The 20476-nt window shown below is 26.3% G+C and overlaps 3 protein-coding genes across 6 annotated transcripts; 1 reads left to right on the forward strand and 2 right to left on the reverse strand.

Annotated features, from left to right (window-relative positions):
• Positions 1-842: 842 nt before the first annotated feature.
• On the reverse strand, positions 843-7311 carry LOC114126985 (uncharacterized). 2 transcript variants are annotated; one of them, XM_027991056.2, is made up of 7 exons: positions 6669-7311; positions 6126-6358; positions 5807-6062; positions 5607-5729; positions 5349-5510; positions 4209-4447; positions 843-3769 (listed from the first exon to the last, which is right to left on the reverse strand). In XM_027991056.2, exons 2-7 carry the CDS (start codon positions 6329-6331, stop codon positions 3574-3576), a joined length of 1182 nt encoding a protein of 393 aa, XP_027846857.2. In that variant the 5' UTR covers positions 6332-6358; positions 6669-7311; the 3' UTR covers positions 843-3573. The 2 variants fall into 2 exon arrangements, with proteins under 2 accessions (XP_027846857.2, XP_027846856.2); XM_027991055.2 differs by having other exon boundaries at positions 6126-6379.
• A 2112-nt stretch (positions 7312-9423) lies between these two features.
• On the forward strand, positions 9424-14410 carry LOC114126984 (U6 snRNA-associated Sm-like protein LSm2). Of its 3 annotated transcripts, none has more exons than XM_050197268.1 (7): positions 9424-9555; positions 10231-10391; positions 11301-11508; positions 11739-11818; positions 13300-13367; positions 14059-14149; positions 14206-14410. In XM_050197268.1, exons 1-7 carry the CDS (start codon positions 9471-9473, stop codon positions 14326-14328), a joined length of 816 nt encoding a protein of 271 aa, XP_050053225.1. In that variant the 5' UTR covers positions 9424-9470; the 3' UTR covers positions 14329-14410. The 3 variants fall into 3 exon arrangements, with proteins under 3 accessions (XP_050053225.1, XP_050053226.1, XP_027846855.1); XM_050197269.1 differs by having other exon boundaries at positions 10231-10373; XM_027991054.2 differs by lacking the exons at positions 9424-9555; positions 10231-10391; positions 11301-11508; positions 11739-11818 and adding an exon at positions 12647-12820.
• Positions 14411-16939: 2529 nt separating this feature from the next.
• On the reverse strand, positions 16940-18770 carry LOC114126982 (junction-mediating and -regulatory protein-like). The gene is made up of 6 exons (XM_027991052.2): positions 18586-18770; positions 18032-18143; positions 17906-17952; positions 17569-17824; positions 17420-17482; positions 16940-17343 (listed from the first exon to the last, which is right to left on the reverse strand). Exons 1-6 carry the CDS (start codon positions 18661-18663, stop codon positions 16940-16942), a joined length of 960 nt encoding a protein of 319 aa, XP_027846853.2. The 5' UTR covers positions 18664-18770.
• Positions 18771-20476: the final 1706 nt, after the last annotated feature.

Raw genomic sequence — 20476 nt, forward strand, 5'->3', positions numbered from 1 at the left:
CTTAGTAGGTAGGTAAGTACCAACAAGTCGTAACATCTTTAGATGTAATTAGTAATAGTTTACATAATTTATATAATAAAAACACAAATTAGAAAGATAGAGATAAAGAATTCTATGAATAGGTAATCAAAAATAATTTTAAAATCCGCAATAATTAAAAAATTTAGCTAAATAGTAAAGAAATTAATTTTTATAGGAGAACAATATTGGTAAAAAGGTTTTGGATCTCTTGTATTAAGAAAATTATAGTAAGTACACACGTTACAGCAACGAAATAAGTAGAAAATTTAAATTTTACGTATAGAACGATGCTAATACATATGATTAATCGTACTTAGCTCGACTGTTGTAATAAGCTAAATAAGCCAAAGTTAAATAATCTAAATTCCAACAATGCGCGTTTTCAGAATACTAGGTACGCTGATATAAACATGACACATTTTTAAATTATATGGGGTCTTCTTTTTATAAAATGTATTCCGATTTTCGAAAGTGTAGGATGGTAAATTTTAGTATACCAATAATTTGTGCCTATCTCATATTTATATACACTTAACTTGGTCACGACCAATAAACATTCATTAATATGTACATACATAAAAGTGTACATACAATTTAAAATAATCAAGTTACTAGGTAAGGTTAGGTTAACATTAGTTAATATTAATTAAGTTTATTTTGTCAATACCCCAATGACATTTTTTTTGAACTGGATGCCTGTATTCCTGTATACATATATGAGTAATTATTTATATCTATCAGTTATAAATACCATATCAAGTTTATGGCATACCAATGATATAATACCATTATGCACTTGTGTCCATAAAATTATAAAAAAATTATTCCAAAACACTCTTATATTTAAAATACATGAGCCAGGATGTGATGCATTTTGCCAAGTGTTACATAAAAACAGACAGGCATCATAATAATGCCAAGCCTTTACAGACTCGCACCAGTAACAATTCAAAAATATGTTGGTCTGTTGAAACACAATATAAAACAAATAACAATACAAAAATAATTGTTTGGTTCAAATATCAACGATACAAACTCTTAAAAATAAACAACATAGTTTTACCAATCCTAACATTTATTTAAAATTAAAATTATTTTATCATAACTTTAAAAGAATAAGTATAAGCATTAATGTACAAAATTGTCTAAATGTTCTATTGATAAAACCTAATTAAAAATTATAGCTGAAAATATTTTTTACATCAATGGTTGGTTAATGATTTAATAAAACAGTAATACAATATTACTTTTATAATTTTCAAAAATCTTCAATTTAATTTTAAAATTACAATGCATAAACAATTCAATGTAATCTTACTAAAAGCAAACAAAACTAATTTATTAAATACTCCCAAATTAGAGTAAAATGTCTATAAATAACTAATATTTATACATACAATTAAAAATTATTTTAAAAATGTTTAAATTTAATTGTATGATTTTCATACTCATACCATTTTTTTTTAAACGCTTAAACCTTCATATTTTAACTTAATATTTCATGTTGCTAATGAATATTATATGTGCAATATATAATTTAAATAATAATATTATGTACTTGCAATGTTATGTTAAATTTAGGATATAAATATTTTAAATACATAAGAAAATAATATATAAACATAAAATAATTATATAATAACATTTTAATATAAACTGTTATTTTCATTACTTCCTCAGTATTTGTTTAAATATTAATCACGTTTATATACAACTTAAAACAAATTTTAAATAATAATTGATTTCTGCGAGGACTAATCATCTGAACTTAACTTATTCCAATTTATAACATTAATGCTGTTAATACTATTAAAATTAACTGAATATAACATATTTAAACTTGAATACAATCAACAAATGTAGTAGTATTATTTAAAAACACATAAGAAGACATAATAGGAGTTCATGTATTGAATAAATTACGAAATAGGAATATGTTATATTTATACTCAACAACATTAATTAAGAATTATAAAATACTAAAATTATATTGTACAATGTACATACATAGTAAAAATTTTGTGTTACATAAAAATATTTTTGTTTATAATTTAAAAGGTATAGAGCATACTATATAAAAATTAAGGATATTTGATTATGATTAGGGCTCGGAAGTTGATGACCTTAAAAACAATAAAAACGATAATAAGTGAAATAGTGTAAAATTAGTAAAAATGACTAAAAATGTGGGAAAATGTCAAAAAATTACTTAAAAAGTTATTAACACCAAAAAATGCAAAAAAAATGTAAAATAAAAATTAGTTATTCAGATTCATATGCTAATGAAACAGATTGGTGGCTAGAAGAGCATCATCTAAAAAGCTCCAAAAATAAAAAATAAAAAATGCATCAACTTCCAAGCCTTAATTATGATGAATAGATAATTATAATATACTAGACGTATGATAATTACAGTGTAACCTCGATAACTCGAACCTTTATAAGTTAAATTTTTGATAACTCAAGGAATGCCTCGGCCTCTGTCTTACAATATATATTTTATATATTTTCTGTAAGAATTTTTTTTTTGGCCCCAAACTGATTCGAGTTATCAAGGTTAGATTAGGTTGTATTATCTTTTCAATAATCTATTAAATATTTACTGACACAGAAGATATTAAGTTTACTTGATTTATTTTTTTGGTAATATTTTATTTACAACTATATTATATTAATATTAATTAATCGATGTATTATAAATATTAAAAATGTTAAGAAAACATAAATAAAAATAAGAATGTCTTATATAAATATTAAATAAGGTTCATTTAAAATTAAAATCACTGTAAATGCTTAATGTCATTAGACACAAAGAAGAATATTGATTGTTTCAGATTTGTTTGATATACAAAAATTTTAATCTTTGACCAAGTAAATTTGTACCCACAAAAAGCACTAATTTAAATTTAAACTTCTCTGAATAAGGTACAAATAGCTAGATTTCTTTAAAAAAGTATCATCTCATCTGTTTTCTTATTTTTATAGCAGTATATTATGTACAATTTGTGTATAGAATAATTAATATTTTAAATTATAATTTAAGCACTAAGATTCTTTTTTTCCTATATTTAAACAAATAATATTTAGTACATTATAAAATTTAAATATTCAAAGTTACCAACAAATCTTATACTAATAAAATAATAGATTAATTTATAAAAAATATCAAAACATCAAGTGTGAAATAATGTATATTTTTATAAATAAATATTACTTTGAAGTTGTAAATCATATTTTTTTTTACATTAAAATACGTTTCTCTGGATTTTAACTTGGATTTAAGTTTAAATTCTTTTGGTGATTTAAAAGATTAAAAGAAATAAGATGACAGATACAAATAATAAATTATTTACCATCACAAATTAATTTAATTTTAAACTGGTTCTTTAATATTAACACATTGTAGAATAAATAATAAGTTTTATATAACACAAAATATATAAGGATTGAACATGTCTGACTTCCCTTTTCATCTTACCTCCATGGTTAAGTTGGGTATATATAATAATATATTACCCTATATGTCAATATATTTATTATTTCTCAGTCTTTTTAGCTTATTACCTTTGTTCTAGGCCTGCTTGCTTTATAATATTCAATTTCTTCTAAAGTACAACATGAGCCAGTTATATCTAAAGATTTCAGATGTGGACAATTTCTGGCGGCAGTCTTCAAAAATGCATCAGTTACTTTTGGATAATTACGTACACACAAAGTTTCAATATTGCATCTATTAAGATCACCATGCCTAATAAAAACAAATAAAACTATAAAATAATAAACCTTTTATCATTAACATTCAACAGTAATATATTTAATTTAATACTTTAAAAAACTATTGAAATTACTTATAAACCAAAGCACGCATTTCAATTTGATTCTAATCCAATAAATATATAAGATATATATACTTACTACCAATTACAATTACAATGTAAAAAATATCTAATAAATACATTTTTTTTTTTTTTTAATATAAAATCACCAATATTATAAATTGTTTGTAACAGTATACAAGCATTACTTTACTTAATGATTAAATCAAAATATTTTCGTTAGAAATTAAATTAAGGAATATTGTATAAAAATATATTAACATGAAATAAGAATACAAATGAGCTTTTATGTTTAAATATTTATAATTATATTTGTATTATAGTTAATTATTAATTATTAATTTAAGTTACCTATCTTGAACTCTTCTCAAGTTCACTCCACCACGTCTATCAATCAAAATTTGTATGTATGGATAATGAAATTCAAAGGCCACCGTACAAAATCCAGCCAAACCCAAATCAGTAATTGTTGCATCTCTTTCATGATTCATATAGGAAGGACTTTCCAAAAGAACACTTTTCAAAGATGTTAATCTTTGAAAACATACAAGTTCATGATCACTTATTGGAGTAAAACGCAAATCGAGTGTCTAAAAATATAAAATAATTAATAAGTAAGAAACATTTTATGGTGAATTAAACAGCAAGTTAAGTAATATACAAAATTGTTTTTCAGTAAAACTAAAATATATACGTATAGCCTTTTGGCTTTCAACTTGTTATTAACCGATATATTATTTTACATAAAATACATTTTAAAAAACATTTATCTGTTAAATACACAATTAATAAATAATACACTAAGGCCCGTTTCACATGGGAGCGAATCATACGCGACATATTGTACGTGCTGTAGTTTACATTGATTAAGTTGTGAAACGGCCCTAATATTTGTAAACATCGTAAAATTAAAATCATTTTTTTTTTTAAATTTTATTTCTAGTAAAAATATGAATCATATTTTTCATCAGTATTGGCATGATCTGACTTATTTTTAAGAAAAAGAAAAAAATTAAACTATATAGAAGTTTGTTAAACTTGATTTGTTTTATGATAATTTAATGTGTTTTTGATCAAGTTTTTACTTACTCCAAAATATTATGGGCTCTTATTTAAAAAATGATAATATTATAGCAGTATAACATTATACCTACTTTAATTTAGCTAACCTAAATTAAAATCAAACTTACGATATGAAAATATGATGGGAAATATTTGTTTTACTGGAATAGAGAAATAAGTAAGACAATAGCATTTTTTGGACTAAGATAAAACATTCTGATTCTTCTTATTTATGTCACTGCATCACTATATTTGTGTATTAAACTGTATATCTCAAATTTTATTTTTACAAGTAGGTAATATACAATCTATACAATTTAGCATAATCAGTATAATGTGAGATGAGAACAATAAACCATGCCACCCATTAGTGACATATAGCTTTGAGTTAAACCTCAATTTAAAAAACAAAAGGTGAATGATACTAACATGTAAACTCTTGAATCCTGTTATGGCAGTTATACTTGCATATGGAATACAGTCCTTAAACTGTTTGCAACCTGCGAGACTTAAGTAGCGTAAACGTTCCAGCTTGGCCAATGCATACAAACAATTTGGCAAAAACCAATCATTGTTTGTCATTATAACTTTCTATATAAGAACAAACATTTTAAAAATATTAATGTATAATCAAAACAAGCATAGCTCAAATTGCATAATATGCATCTATACATACAAATAATTTACCTCTAGATCTGGACAAGAATTATTTATACCACATAAATATGAAGAGCTGTCTGGAATGTTTTCAATAGTTGTATTATCAATAGTCAGCGATTTTAATTTCCGATGTAAAACCCTTACATTTATCTACAGGCATAATTTATTTTATAGTAATAAATCAATTAAAATATTCAGGTTATAAAGTAAAAAAGGAATTATCTTACTTCGTTGGCATCAAATATTTGATTTCTCAACGTTAAATGTTCTAATTCTGGGCACATTGTTTCCAATTGCATTAAAAAATTGTGAGAAACTGAATGACCAGGACTTTGAACATCATCATACGATATATGTATTTCCGTGGTAGTATTTTTTAAGTAGGCAAAATATAAGTATTCCATGGATTTATCATATTGTTCAAATTTTGGTTTCTTCCAAAGAGTCCAATCACAACTAATTCTGAACAAGTTACGACTTACTCTGTAAAACAAACAACCGAATTAATTTAAGTAGTTCAATTTATTTTTAAGTGTATACACTTACAGTGCCATTTTAGCAAGATCATCATGTGTTAGAAATTTATATAAATATACGATAATATCATCGCATAAATCTTCTATACCAACGATTTCCTTAGAGGATTTAGGATGCGATGTCGTTGATGCGACCTGAGATGCTTTAGGTTTTTTCGTTTCTGTATGCAAATATTGACATTCGTCTTCTAACGGTCTCTTGTTACTGTTCTCCATGTCGTTAAGTGTTCAAACCGTTCTTGACTTTGAAAAGAGATGAGTGAGCTAAATAAGTTTGCATTGATTATCACAAGAGCATAGGCGCAAATAGGAGGGGGGCTAGGGGGGCTTAGCCCCCCCAAAAAAAAATTATATTGTGGGGGGTGTGGGGGGCAGAGCCCCCCACGGGTCTGTTTGATTTATATGTGGATAGCCCCCCCAAGTCAAAAACTGAAATTGCGCCTATGCACAAGAGTAATAGATATGGGTAATATAATAGTTATACCTCATACATCAATTATTATACACGTTCATAACAATGAGCACCAAAAATCATACACAAGATGTTACTCACCAGCTACGGTTTTTGACTTGGTGTGGTGTACCACACTCGGGTTTCAATTACAGCAATAGGTACATGAGAACGAAATCGGAAGTTTGAAACGATGTCGGTATATTGTCGTACTCTGATAAATCGTCGGGCCGCGACGAAACAATAAAATATTATTGACAATATCGGCCGGGACACGTATTTACCGTACAGCGTACCGAGTGTGATAATATGAATTACCTATACGACACTTTATTACGCGTACGGTCGCGATCACGTAACTGGCACTATACCGACTGCGGGTAGCTGGCTCATTCCTCGATCTCCCGTAATAATAGTTAAGATAATATTATTATTAATATCATGATGACGATCGTCTTGACGTTTCAGGTTTCGGCCGAACGAACGCGATACAATATTATTACGATATCATAATAATACTATATAATACACCACGGTCCGAGATGACGGTATAATAATGACTTCGAGTCGACGTCTTGACGATTGTAATTTGTAAGACTTTAAAAAAAAAAATGTAAATTCTATTCGTGATAATAAATAATAATAATATTGTGTTTATTTTTTAATGACGCACGTAGTCGACCAATCACCATAATAATAAATGATAAAAATAAATATATAATACAGTGTACATATTGTGTGTGTGTGTGTGTGTGTGTGCGTCTGCGTGTGTGCTTATGTGTATATGAAAATTTGGTCTGTGCGTAGATAATAAAATCGTAACCAATCATTACTTGCCTACGGTGGTGGGGGCGTGGGGCGTGCTGATCATAATATTATGATCAGCTGACTGCTGAACGTGCAGCTGTCTGCGCGCGCGCGCGTATACCCGTCGCACGTTATTTCCGATGACGGCATACTCCCTGGAAATTCGTGGTTTTATTTATAAAATAAATGTGCGACGACTGTACTCGTTCACATCTTAGATCATATACGATATATATATATATATATATATATATATATATATATATATACGGTATAATATTATGATCTAAGGTTCACATCCAGGTAATGCGTCCCGGACTGGACGGTATTAAACATTAATTAAACCATTATACTATAATTATAGTCGACCGTCGCTAAAATACCAAATATTATGCACTTCGAACATAGATATATACAACAACGTTGTTGTATATATCTATGACTTCGAATAATCGCTTCTCGTACTGGGGATCGATTCTTGAAATCATACGAGTATACGACTAATTCTCGCATTCGACGTACAATAATATTGGTATTCTCGAACTAAATCGGTAAGATTTTATCACTTGTCGAATACTCGAATGCGATAAAGTCATAGACCTTATGGCTTATACCAAATATAAGGTATACAGAAAAAGTAAATCGAATGAATCACTATGGTAACAACACAAAATCTAGATTCTAACCGCAAGCAATATATCAAATCTATTAATAAATCATATTTTTTTTCATTAATAATAATTTGAATCTGTACAATTTTGTTGTACGGTCGTAGTTATGGTAATCACTATACACAATTACATGGTACCTAATTTATTGTAGTATACAACACGAATTAAGATATACCTAACGTTATAAAAACAGTGCAATAAACTATTTAAAAAATATTTATTAAAACGTTGAGTAAGCCATAATACTATTGTAAATTTGTAATATATATAATATGTTAATCATATAGATCAACGATCACTTATAATAGCTCTGTGTCTATTCTTACTGTTGTATACGTGTTTAAATGTTGTCCAATTTAAATTGTGAATTCTAGACAAAGAAAAAACTAATTTGACTTAATGTACAAAATTTTTTGTTCAAATTTTAGTTTTGTATTCAAACTATTTTATGTTCCGTTCGATTTTCAAATCCGTTTCTTGAACACGCGATTAAAAATGAATTTTAATGTAAAATGACTTTATTTAAAATTCATATACACTTTTCGGTTTGACGTGTATAGCTGTATAATAAATATAACAATATAATAATGTACTTATATTATAGTCATATAACAGTGATGGCAAATAGGATTTTTTGAACGTGCTAATTTATGACAAAATTAAAAAATAATTTTCAATCTTGCTACTAATAATTTGTATTAACACTGAAAATGTTTACAAAATATAAATGAAAAATTAATGATAATTACGTAGAAAGTTATGTAAAAATGTAAATAATATTTTATAACAATGAAGATAAGATTACAATATGTTTATATTGGACATTTTATAAACACAAAATTGAAAATATGTAAAACATCGGTATATGTATGACATTACCTATTTGGGGGGGGGGGGCTAAACAATGTATAGCCCCGTATACCTATTAGAATTCTCGGGAAAAAAAACAAAATGTTCTATATATTTGTAATTTTCATTTCTCAGATAGTATTTACATTGAAAATTTAATAAAATAATTTTTAGCTACCTATATGAATTGTGCAGATCGAGAAGGTGTGTATACAATATACATACAGATACACACACTATATCTAAGACATTTATTGCTCCGCTCAGAATATAAAACTGTAATAAGCATATTATCTACTAACTAAATTTTGATTCTTGTACCCAATGTACCTATATAATATATATTATTTATTATATATTACTTTACAAATAATAATAAAAATACAATTATAAATGTTTATTTTTTTGGTGGCTGAAAATAAATAACGCTCAACCAAATATTGTTACCCAGGGTCGGTTTCTTGGTTTCCACAAAATGATATACAAATAGGTATTATTATTCAATCTATTTTCATAACAGTCTAGTGTACCGTCTAAACGAATTGTATTTTGATCGAGGAAGTTAAACTATAAATAAATGGATTATAAACGAAAACAGCCCATATCTGAAAATTATCACAATGGTTTTAATACAAAAAAATTAAAAACATGTGATATCGTCGGTAAGTAATATCTCAACGTTTTCGTTGTTCAGCATAACTAAATTGTTCATAGTTCATATTTGAATGACCAGATATTCTCATTTATAGTTAGGATTTTATTTTATCTCCATTGAATAAAATATGGAAAGATATATAGTCGATTCGATAACCAAATGCATTTTAACTTAACTAAATTTTATAACAATTTAACAACTCAACTTGGTCTATTGGTAGTAGGGCTAATAGTGCTATATACTTTTGTTTTTTAACAGACAACCAGTGGCGAAACCAGAATGTCTTATAATATAACCGGTTTAAGGAAGGGGGACGGGGGTACATCACTGATCACTGTATGTCTGTATATAACATAAAGTTTGTTTGGGGGGTTTTAATTGTATAAGGTATAAAGAAATAATTAAGTAGATATATTAATTATAAATATTATTCAAATTCAATGTTAATTTTGTTTTACGGCTGCAAAACATACGGTTGAAGATGATTTTAAACAAACAACCAAGATTTGTTTTCAAAAATATTGAAAAGGGAGGGTACACTACTGTGTACAATATATATATTATATTATTATGTATATAATATATATTTTATAGAGAATCAGCCGTGTTCATAAATAATTATAATGTAGATGAATACATATGTTATTATACAATATTAATTACTATTTGTTCTACGCTACAGATGATTATCGTAACTGTGAGATGTCACCAAATTGTGATGTGGATAAATCCAAGGTGGATTTATCTAAAGAACTCATTCCAGAACAAATAGAACACAATAATGAACCTAGTGATGAAAGTTCTGTAACATTAAACAACGACTTAGTGCGTAAGACACAACAAGTATATGTATACCTATTACCTAAGTATTAAACACTCTGATTTATTATTTTAATTTACATTTTTAAATATTTTTTCCACACTGCAGTACTGAATTAGAAAAGTAGAAATTATAGTTATTAATAAAGTTACTCAGGACCGAGATGCACACATAAAATATTTAATGTATAAAAGTAAAATTACTAAATTATATAGGTTGAATTTAATTTATTGAAAAACCCCACAAACACATTCAAATTTTAAACGTCAAAAATTATTTAAAATTAATAATAATTGAGAATTTATGAACCAATGAAGAACACTACATGAGTAGGTACCCAATAATTATTTTTTTTTTATAATAAAACGTATAAACTTTCTTCAATATTGTTCAAACTTACTTTTTATTAGATACAACTTCTAAAAACATATATAAATTCGTCATGAAATTTACTTACGATCGTCTATTTTATATTATTTAAAATGTTTACATTATTAAAAAAAACACATAATTTTTATATTAACCCATTCATTGGTTTACACAGTATTTAAAACAGTAAAATGATTAAAAAAGGTTATTTAACTACTTTTTTTAATATTTAACTCATTACTTTAAAGCTTAATATCATAATATCGGCATATGACTATTGAGAAGGACATAAGTTAGGTGAAATGGGTCTCAGCAGAATTTTTTTCTTTACGCTCAACAAAATTATTGGAGGGGAAATTTAGAATGATATATCAAAGTATTAACTAACTATTAAAAAACCTCATTCAAAAATTTGCATTATTCTTTGGACGAAAATTAACTTAATTTAGATATTTTTGAGTAAAATTAACTTGAAGTTAACACGTTAATCTTAAAAAAGTAACACGTGAAACTTCAAATGTATCATTGCATTAAACTGTTTGGAAAATATTTTTCCTTTATAGTATGTCGACAAAATGGCCAATGTGTTGTCTAGTAACTGCGATCCTGCACGGGATGCTAGTACAAGTTACGATTGGTATGACGAATTTGTCGCTCCTAAAGAAGATAGTTTCATTTCATCAACATTGACATGTAAATATAATAAAATTGTACTTGATAACGGCGAGATCAAAATCAAAAAAAGAAAGTGTAGAGCACACATTGTTGAGTGTAAGTTAACTATTTTCGTTTGATTTTCATTAAATATAGACATAGTTCCCCTATAGTCAATACGATAATCAAACACGCAATAAAGAAATAAACACAGGTACCTAAATATTTTCAACAAACGACCAAAATTTGTATAAATTGTATACATAAATAATTATTATGTAGATAAATACATATGGTATTATACATTTAAACAATATTATAATTACAATTTGTTTTATACGCTATAGATTATTATCGTAATAATACCAATTCTGACATCAATTCATCAGCTCAAAACAACTACGACTTTGCGCGTAAGAAACAAAAAGTATGTACCTATAGTCTATACCTATAATAAGTACCTATTATACCTACACTTTGGTTTATTATTTTATTTTACATTTTTAAATATATTTTTTTAACACTGCAGTATTATAGGTACTGTATTACAAAAGGAGAAATTAGTTATTAACGTGAATAGTATAATTATTGTAAAACGATGGCAGTTATTTTACACTGAAAAATACGTAAAACTAGTTTTTTTAGAAAAAACTGTCAACAAGTGGCTTGTCCCAATAACTTGAAATAAAAAAAAACGAATATTAAATTTATTGAAGTACTGATGTTTTATATTTTTATTATTACAATGATACTATACCCTAATTACCTATTTATAAAAATACATATAATATAATGTACATATTATACATATAAATAACATTTAACATACATCACATTTGAATATCGTCATACGATAAAATGTATATGACATACATTTTATTCAATAATCGATTTCGTGAGTCGGTAGCGATTGTCGGATTATTGATCTATTAAAATAGGTACCTACTTGATAAAAATGTCCCAATTTTCCGGATTCGGGGTCCAGATAGGCTATGAACGTTTTCCGTATAAGTACACATTTGGTTTTGTAATTGAAGAATTGTCCCGATTAGTCGGAAACTGGAGACTCTATTAAGCGGGACTGAAAATAAATTTGGGAAATGTATTATTAGTTTTTGTATTTCAATGTTGGTTCAATTGCATTTGAATTCGGCCCCGATTTATGCGTTTATTCCATGATAATTCTATGATAATAATCCTGCCTGTTATCTTAGGACCTAACTGTATAATGCCCGGTCTGTTAGTAGTCATTTTTTGTTATCTATATTTATTTTTTGTTATACAATTAAAAATCTACCTTTAAACAGTTTCAACTTAAACTAGTAGTAAAGACTATAGTCTCAAACTTATTGTCTAGTCTTATATTTAAATTTTAAGTAGTGTGTACTGTTGCTTGTGGATTTACGTTATAAAACTTCATTTAAAAATGGTATGTGATTTTATTTGTTTATTGTAGACTGTGAGTGTAGCTATCGTATAGAATTTAATTACAGAGTTTTGTGTAATTGAAAAATATCAATACTATAATATTAAAGTTAATAAACTAATGAGTGTATTATTTTTGTCATATTATGTGTTTCTGCACTTAAAATGCGTGCATTTAATTGTGATCGGTACATAGACATTGTCGTAATGCAAAGAACTCATACAATTGAAAAGACAAAGTAGAAAGTATTCAAAGCAGAAACACATAATATGACCTCAAATCTTAAAGTTTTTTAATGTTAAATGGTAATATTTCCATTTGTCATGGTTTGCATTAAGTATTACAGTATATTAATTGTGTTAATTGATTTGTTTAAATATATAATATAGGTATTGAGTTTTATATAATATAACATTTGTAAAAAGTATAATATAAATTAATATTATTTGATCAATATTACATTTTAATTTGTTTTTTCACAGTTGTTCTACTCATTTTTTAAATCACTTGTTGGGAAGGATGTAGTTGTTGAATTAAAAAATGATCTGAGGTAAGTGATGAATTTGTTTTTATTACCTTTACTAATGTCAGGACCAATGGCAAGCTGAACAACATTTGCCTTATTCAATTGCTTAGTTCTACAATTTTATTTTGTATATAATTAATTATCATAGTATTTTTCTTTATTAATTTTCTATAACAACATTTTTTAATTATCATACAGTTTTAAATTATATGTTATGGTGTAGGGTAGATGTGCCCAACCCTACTGTGACAAATTTATAAAAATTAGAAATTTTTATATTTATAAAATAAATATAAAAAATGTTATTTTAATAAGTTTTAAGAATAATTACAATTTTTAATTTTAATTATTAAAATAGAATTTAGAAAAATGTACATTTTATCAAAATGAACATAAAAAAAACCATGAAGTATGTATGGCCCTCAATATATAGATGTAAATTTTGAATGTGACTCACAATTTGAAAGTGGTTGAGCACGCCTAGTGTAAGGGGTAATGTATGGGTCATGCCACTGGTGGGGACTAAATTAGCAAAGATGTGAAAGAAACTTTTGCTGCAGGGCTGTAATTTTTACATTTTTATATAATATTATTATAAATTAAATACATAATTGTTCCTTATCAATAAAATTAATCAAATATATATTGCACAAGGTAACTGGTTCTTAATCTTGCTTTGACTAATGTTATTTTCTTAAAAATATTTTCTTTCTAGTATATGTGGAACGTTACATTCTGTGGATCAATATTTGAATATCAAACTCGTTGACATTAGTGTAACTGATCCTGAAAAATACCCACATATGGTAATTTTTTTTACTTAAATATAAGAAAAAAAAAATTCATTCTGTTATTTTTTTAGGCTTCTGTAAGGAACTGTTTCATCAGAGGTTCAGTAGTTCGCTATGTACAATTACCAGCAGATGAAGTTGATACACAGTTATTACAAGATGCTGCACGTAAAGAAGCAACTGTCACACGCTAATATATTTTTCATTTACCTAATTATTATTTATTATTAATAAGGAAATTATTATTTAAGAAGTAATATAAAAATAATTATCTAATTTCTTTTCAAAATATTTCTTTTTTGTATTGGAAATCAATGGCATAGTGAGTTTTTTAGAAAGTAGCCATGGTCCATAGTTTTTTGGGATGGTGGATAAACTTCTGCACATTGACATGTAAATAATTCATGAATATAACATATAATATATGAATAACAGGATCGAAATATCAATTTTTAATTTGATTCTAGTAGGCTATGTTAGTAGAAGTAAAAATTAGGGCTGTAGGTCTTATACAAGCAAAATATTGTTCATAAAAAAAAAAATAATAATAATAATTTACAACTTCATCATATAGAAATGTAGTAATAATATTGGTGTTTGTGTTGACTGAATAGTAATGAAAAAATAAATATTATTTATCATATTATATTTATACTTCTATTATAGGAATGAAACCTTATCAGTATGCTGTAATTTCTAAATTATGTACTCTTCTACAGTTATAGTATTATTTATTTCATATATTTTTGATATGTTGTATCCTCAAAACTATTATCCTATATAATTTTGTGTGAATGTGCTTGACCTCGAGCATGGGCTGTATAGAGAAATCAATTGACTTACACTTTTATGTCTTGGCATATAATTTTTAATTTTTAATTATTTTTAAGGTAATTCATATAATTTTGTTCAAAAAATATTTCTATAAGACTATTATTGGAAGAACCTTTTTTTTACTTCTTCAATAATACATAAAAGCTTCATTCCTCTATTACTAAAATCAGATAATAAAAAATTAATTATATAATACATAGGTAACACATCCATGTAGTAATAAAAATAAAGTTTTAAAATAAAAGTTCGATTTCACATTTGACAGTCAATTATAATGTTAAAGGTGTATAAAAAAAAAATCTAAATAAACCTTACTTGGAAGAAAAGAAATATAAAATTTATTGGTTTATTAAAATAGAAATAAAAATAAATTAGATCGATTTAAAATATATTAAACAAAATAAAATGTAAATACTAATAAATTTTAATATTAGTATAATCAAAAACATTTTAATATGGCTGAAGATTATAATATTATAATTTAGATTGTATAGCAATATATTGTCCTAATAATAACCAATAGGATACATAGGTTCAGATAATGACTGCAAATATTCTATGTGTTCCAAATTATAATTTATAAGTGATGCTTTAGTATAACTGGCGATGAATGGCTGTATTACCTTGGGAAACGTTTTTAGATTCTGAAAGAAGTGATGAATGTATTGATTTTACAATGATGTGTGTGTGTGTTTTTTTTTTATATATATAATAAAATGATTTTCCTAATATATTTATAAACATCAATCATAAAGTTTTTTACTGGACCATGAGTAACATAAAGGATGAAGTCAAATTAAATTAAAATTATTTAGTCAAAATAGATAGGTATGTATTATGTCGTGTTTATGATATTCAGCACTACAAAATGTAAAGTAAAGATATTATATAGTGCAGCAAACATTTTTTTGTTCTATGTATAAGTTCTAACCCACATTGATCATTATATAATTAAAGGTTATAGATACTATCAAAGATTAAACCAATAATTTTCAACTGTAAGATACCTATTGTGTACTTATGTATATAAAATATTTTGTATGATTCAATATTTTTCTCTTCACATAATACAAGTGATGTTTTAATATTTGCATTAAATAAATCTGTAGTAAAATAATACAAAATATTGTATCTGTTATATTATTTTAACTAGGACTAGCTGTATTCCCGCCGTTACCGGGTATAAGTATAAAAATGTATACAGCGGTTTTTTAAAATTAATAGGTATTCATTCTAATGTTAAAAATAAGTAATAACTGGTAATACTGTAATAGTGTAAAGTGGATTACTCTGAAAGTTTGAATGTAACATTTTTGATATCACGCGTTAGTAGTAACACTAATAATGTGTGGAGTTGGTAAATTTGAGACCACTTAACTCCATTTACTTTTATCGATGTAAAATGTAAATTAAACGTTCACGCCAAAATCGTTTATCGTTATTATGTCTACAATGTGTGACATTGGACAAATTCACAAATTCTTAGTTTATAGTAGGTAAGTACCATAAATAAATCACTTTAAAACCAATTACAGTGGCCGGTGGCTTATGCGGTGAACATAATATATGCTTACTTAGTACCTACCTACGATTTTGAAACAAAAGCTGACTGTAAGTTTTGAATCAAATTTGTGCGGATTATTAGTTAATTGATCGTAAATTTTATAAATATGCACTTTGTTCAGAAATTTCAAAACACGGTAGAGAAGCAAAAATGTATAATCGAAAATAAAAATAATTGTGATGATATACAGCATTTAAAATTGGACATGATAACTAGGTATTAAAAACAATTTGAACACGTTGATCACAAATATCAACGACCTGAGAACTAAAATGATGTTTATAGGAAGTAATATTATAATTATTGATATAATAAAGTAATATACTTTTCAATAAAGAAATTAAACATTTTTGCAACACGTTTTGCATGATGAAATTAGCAATTAGTAATTTGGTCGTCGTTTGCTATCACTTTGCTGAACACTTTTTACCGGCTGTCCACTGACCGGGTGGCTTTAACACTACTGACTTTAGTATTTCTTCAGTAATCGGTATTCTAAAATATCCTTTCTCGGTTTTCATTGCTGCCTTTGATGTGTTAGCCGTCGTCTCGTGAACCACTTTCCTAGATGTCTCTATACCAGTCTTTGTCGTCAAAGGTAGTGAAGGTGGTGGTGGAGGTGGTGGTGGTGTTGGAGGTGGTGGTGGTGATGTTGGTGGAGGAGGTAGATTCAAAGATGCCGAGGACGATGTTGATGTGTTCAGCGGGCTTGAAACATCGCGTCCCGCACCAAAGTTCATACTTGTAAACATCAATGTCTGATACGAGTAATTCATTTCAATTATATGGGTAGTATTTTTTGTCACTTCTTCTACACATATACACACACGATACAAACAGTATTAGTAATTATGTAATACATTATTATCTGATATTTTCCTAATTACTTTCGAGGATTCCAATACGATTTTTCAGTTTACTAAACTTATTATTGCGTATTTCGATGGTTCCTAAACAATCGTTGGTCAAAAAAATGTTTAATTTTTTTATTGATAGTTATATTACTTTATTACATCAATACTTCTTATAATATTACTTTCTATAAACATCATTTTATTTCTCAGGTCGTCGATATTTGTGATCAACTTGTTCAAATTGTTTTTAACAGTTATCATGTCCAATTTTAAATATTGTATATCTTCACAATTATTTTTATTTTCGACTATAAATTTTTGCTTTTCCACCGTGTTTTGTAATTTCTGTACAATCTCTAACAATTTACACGTATCCGTTTTATTAATATCGTATGCTTGTGCTAATTGCATCATGCATGGTTCTTGAAAACGATGCAACTGAAAGTTAAATCAAAATCATTTATATTAATATAATACGATTATTGTTCATTAATTTACTCAATAAATATTTATAAATACTTGTAATTCTCTATGTGTTTGTGTATCTTTTTCGACTCTATATGGCTCTAAAATTATTGAATTATGAAAGGTTTTTTAATTAAAAAATATTTTTATATTAGTTAAAAAAAAAAAAAACACAACAACCTTCTAATGTCTTAACTTTCTGCTCCAAAATATTTGTAGGAACGTCTATATTAATATTTGGAAGTTCATTTCCTGTTTTGGCATCATGAAATGTCTCACCATTCATGTCATCCTTACAATATAAATAAGTATAATATTTCTTCTTAGTTTGTATTACCAACAATGTATTTATTTAGCATATTATTATTATTATACATTATATTTCCTTTAAATATAATACCTACCTTTCTATATTACTTCAAAAGAGTTTTTGTATCTTAATATTTTCAAACATTTTTTATTGAATGTCAGAAAATATTATGTAAATTAATGATGATAGATTATTCACAAAATGTGTTTGGAATTTGGTCACGCTCCATTAAAAAAAAAGAAAAAACGATTTCTATTGACTTATAAATAATTATAACACTCTTTCTAGCTATAAAATACGTAAGGAACTTATTAGAAATAAGCTAATTAAATTTTTCATTTTAATATTTAATCAGATATTACAAAACGGTATGCTAAACTATTATACATTATAAATAATAATATAATGTATATATTTTATTTACCTTTAAATCATCATTAGCTGAAGTGCTTGACCAGTATTTTAATATGAATAATATGTAATAACGAATTTTATTATACATTACGATTTTCGATAATCCCTATATTAAAACTGTTCAAAAATTAATTATATAAATGCAATTTGATTAAATGATCAAAGATATTCTTTTGTGTACACTGTACATAATAATATATTACCATGTCGTTGTTATGTTTCGATTTTTAAGCCAGATAAAATATAACAAACAAATTATTATTTAATTTTTCAAATATGAAGTTTACATAAAGTAGCAGGCTAAATTAATTCTTCTGAGGTTAAATGGAGTTTTAGGGGGGGGGGGACGATAGAAAAACCAAAATTTTATTTTTACAAATTAATTTCAATGTATTTATGGTTAAAAAATAAGATAAGTAGCATTAATAAAAGAATAGTTTTAGAATTAGGTTCGATAAAATATATATTTTTACTTATTTCTATTAAAGGCTTATGAATAAATACAGCTGTAGATTTCTATTCTTGTGGTTGTTGAAATCCCTTAACAATTCTTCTTATTTAAGTTTTCCGTCAGTTTAGACTCAAACGCCAATAAAGCCAAGTTTGAAAGCCGGTTATGCTTCATAGATTGCCTTTGTGGATTTTCAATACGAGTTAAACAAGAAAATGTTGGTTCAAAAACTGCTGAACTACATCCAAATACTTCAACTGAAACTATCATTTTAAATGTTTCTTTAAATGCTTTGCGTTGTTTATCAAGCTCTATTAACATGTCCTTATTAGAAATACTATTTTTTTTTATATAATTGTTCACACAAATTATTTCTTTTTTTGAGGGAATATTAATATTAAGATCTTAAGACCATACTCTTTTTTTCTAATATATCAGTTTAATGACCTATAGTGTATTTCATCGATTTGTTCAGTTATTATTAATATGAGTGTATAATTTTTTTTTTTTAAATTACATTTTTACTTTAAAAAAAACATTACATTTGGGCGCTGTTTGCGCTATTTGTTTGATATTTTCTCTTCTATCTATTCTATTGAACGGATTGAGCATCAAAAATGGTTTGCAGTGACGTAATCACGAAAAATAGTGGGTACCATAATTGACCCTAAAAACCTGAAAGTTACGGTGTGACGCGTGAGTACCAAAATTGTTACTCAAAACGTTAGAACAAATATAATTAAAATATGTAAAATATGAAAGCCTAGAATACTAATCACGTGAGTATCAATTATGGTACGCATGGCATTCAATCTATACAGCAGAGTCGTACCCACCTGCATACTCTTTTAATATTAGAATAAATTTGATCCATCATTAAATATATTTTAGTTTGACCATCGTTTTTTAAACTTTTTTAACCATCTAACCCTTTTTAATATTCACTTAAATCGTGGATCCCCAACGCTTTTTTTTTTAAATATTTTTAGCTACTGTTATATTAAGCTTTCAATAAGTTATTACTGCTCGATTATTACAACCTCTATTTTGTTTTAATAGTTGTAACGCTTTAAATATTTGTTTCCCCGCTAGTCGCTACTAATATTTAGTTAGATTTTTTAAAATAATTTTATTGAATATTTTGAAAAAAAGCATTTTAGTTTTTCGGAACCCTATGGTTCCGCGGAACACAGTTTAAGAAACGCTGGTTTAGACTATACTCGTACGGCCTGACGTTGGGTAAAATTAAAATTTTAAACATCTACTTTGTAAAATATAAAATAGATGCTCATGACTCAATTCAAAATAAAATATCTAAAAAAAATGCGTGGAGTCAACATTTTGATAATATTAATTTATATTAGGCATAAGTATTCACTCTAATGTTAAAAATAAGTAATATCTGGTAATACTGTAATAGATTAAATGGATTACTTAGAAAGTTAGTTTG

The sequence above is a fragment of the Aphis gossypii genome, chromosome 1 (assembly GCF_020184175.1).
Source record: "Aphis gossypii isolate Hap1 chromosome 1, ASM2018417v2, whole genome shotgun sequence".
Taxonomy (NCBI): Eukaryota; Metazoa; Arthropoda; class Insecta; order Hemiptera; family Aphididae; genus Aphis; species Aphis gossypii.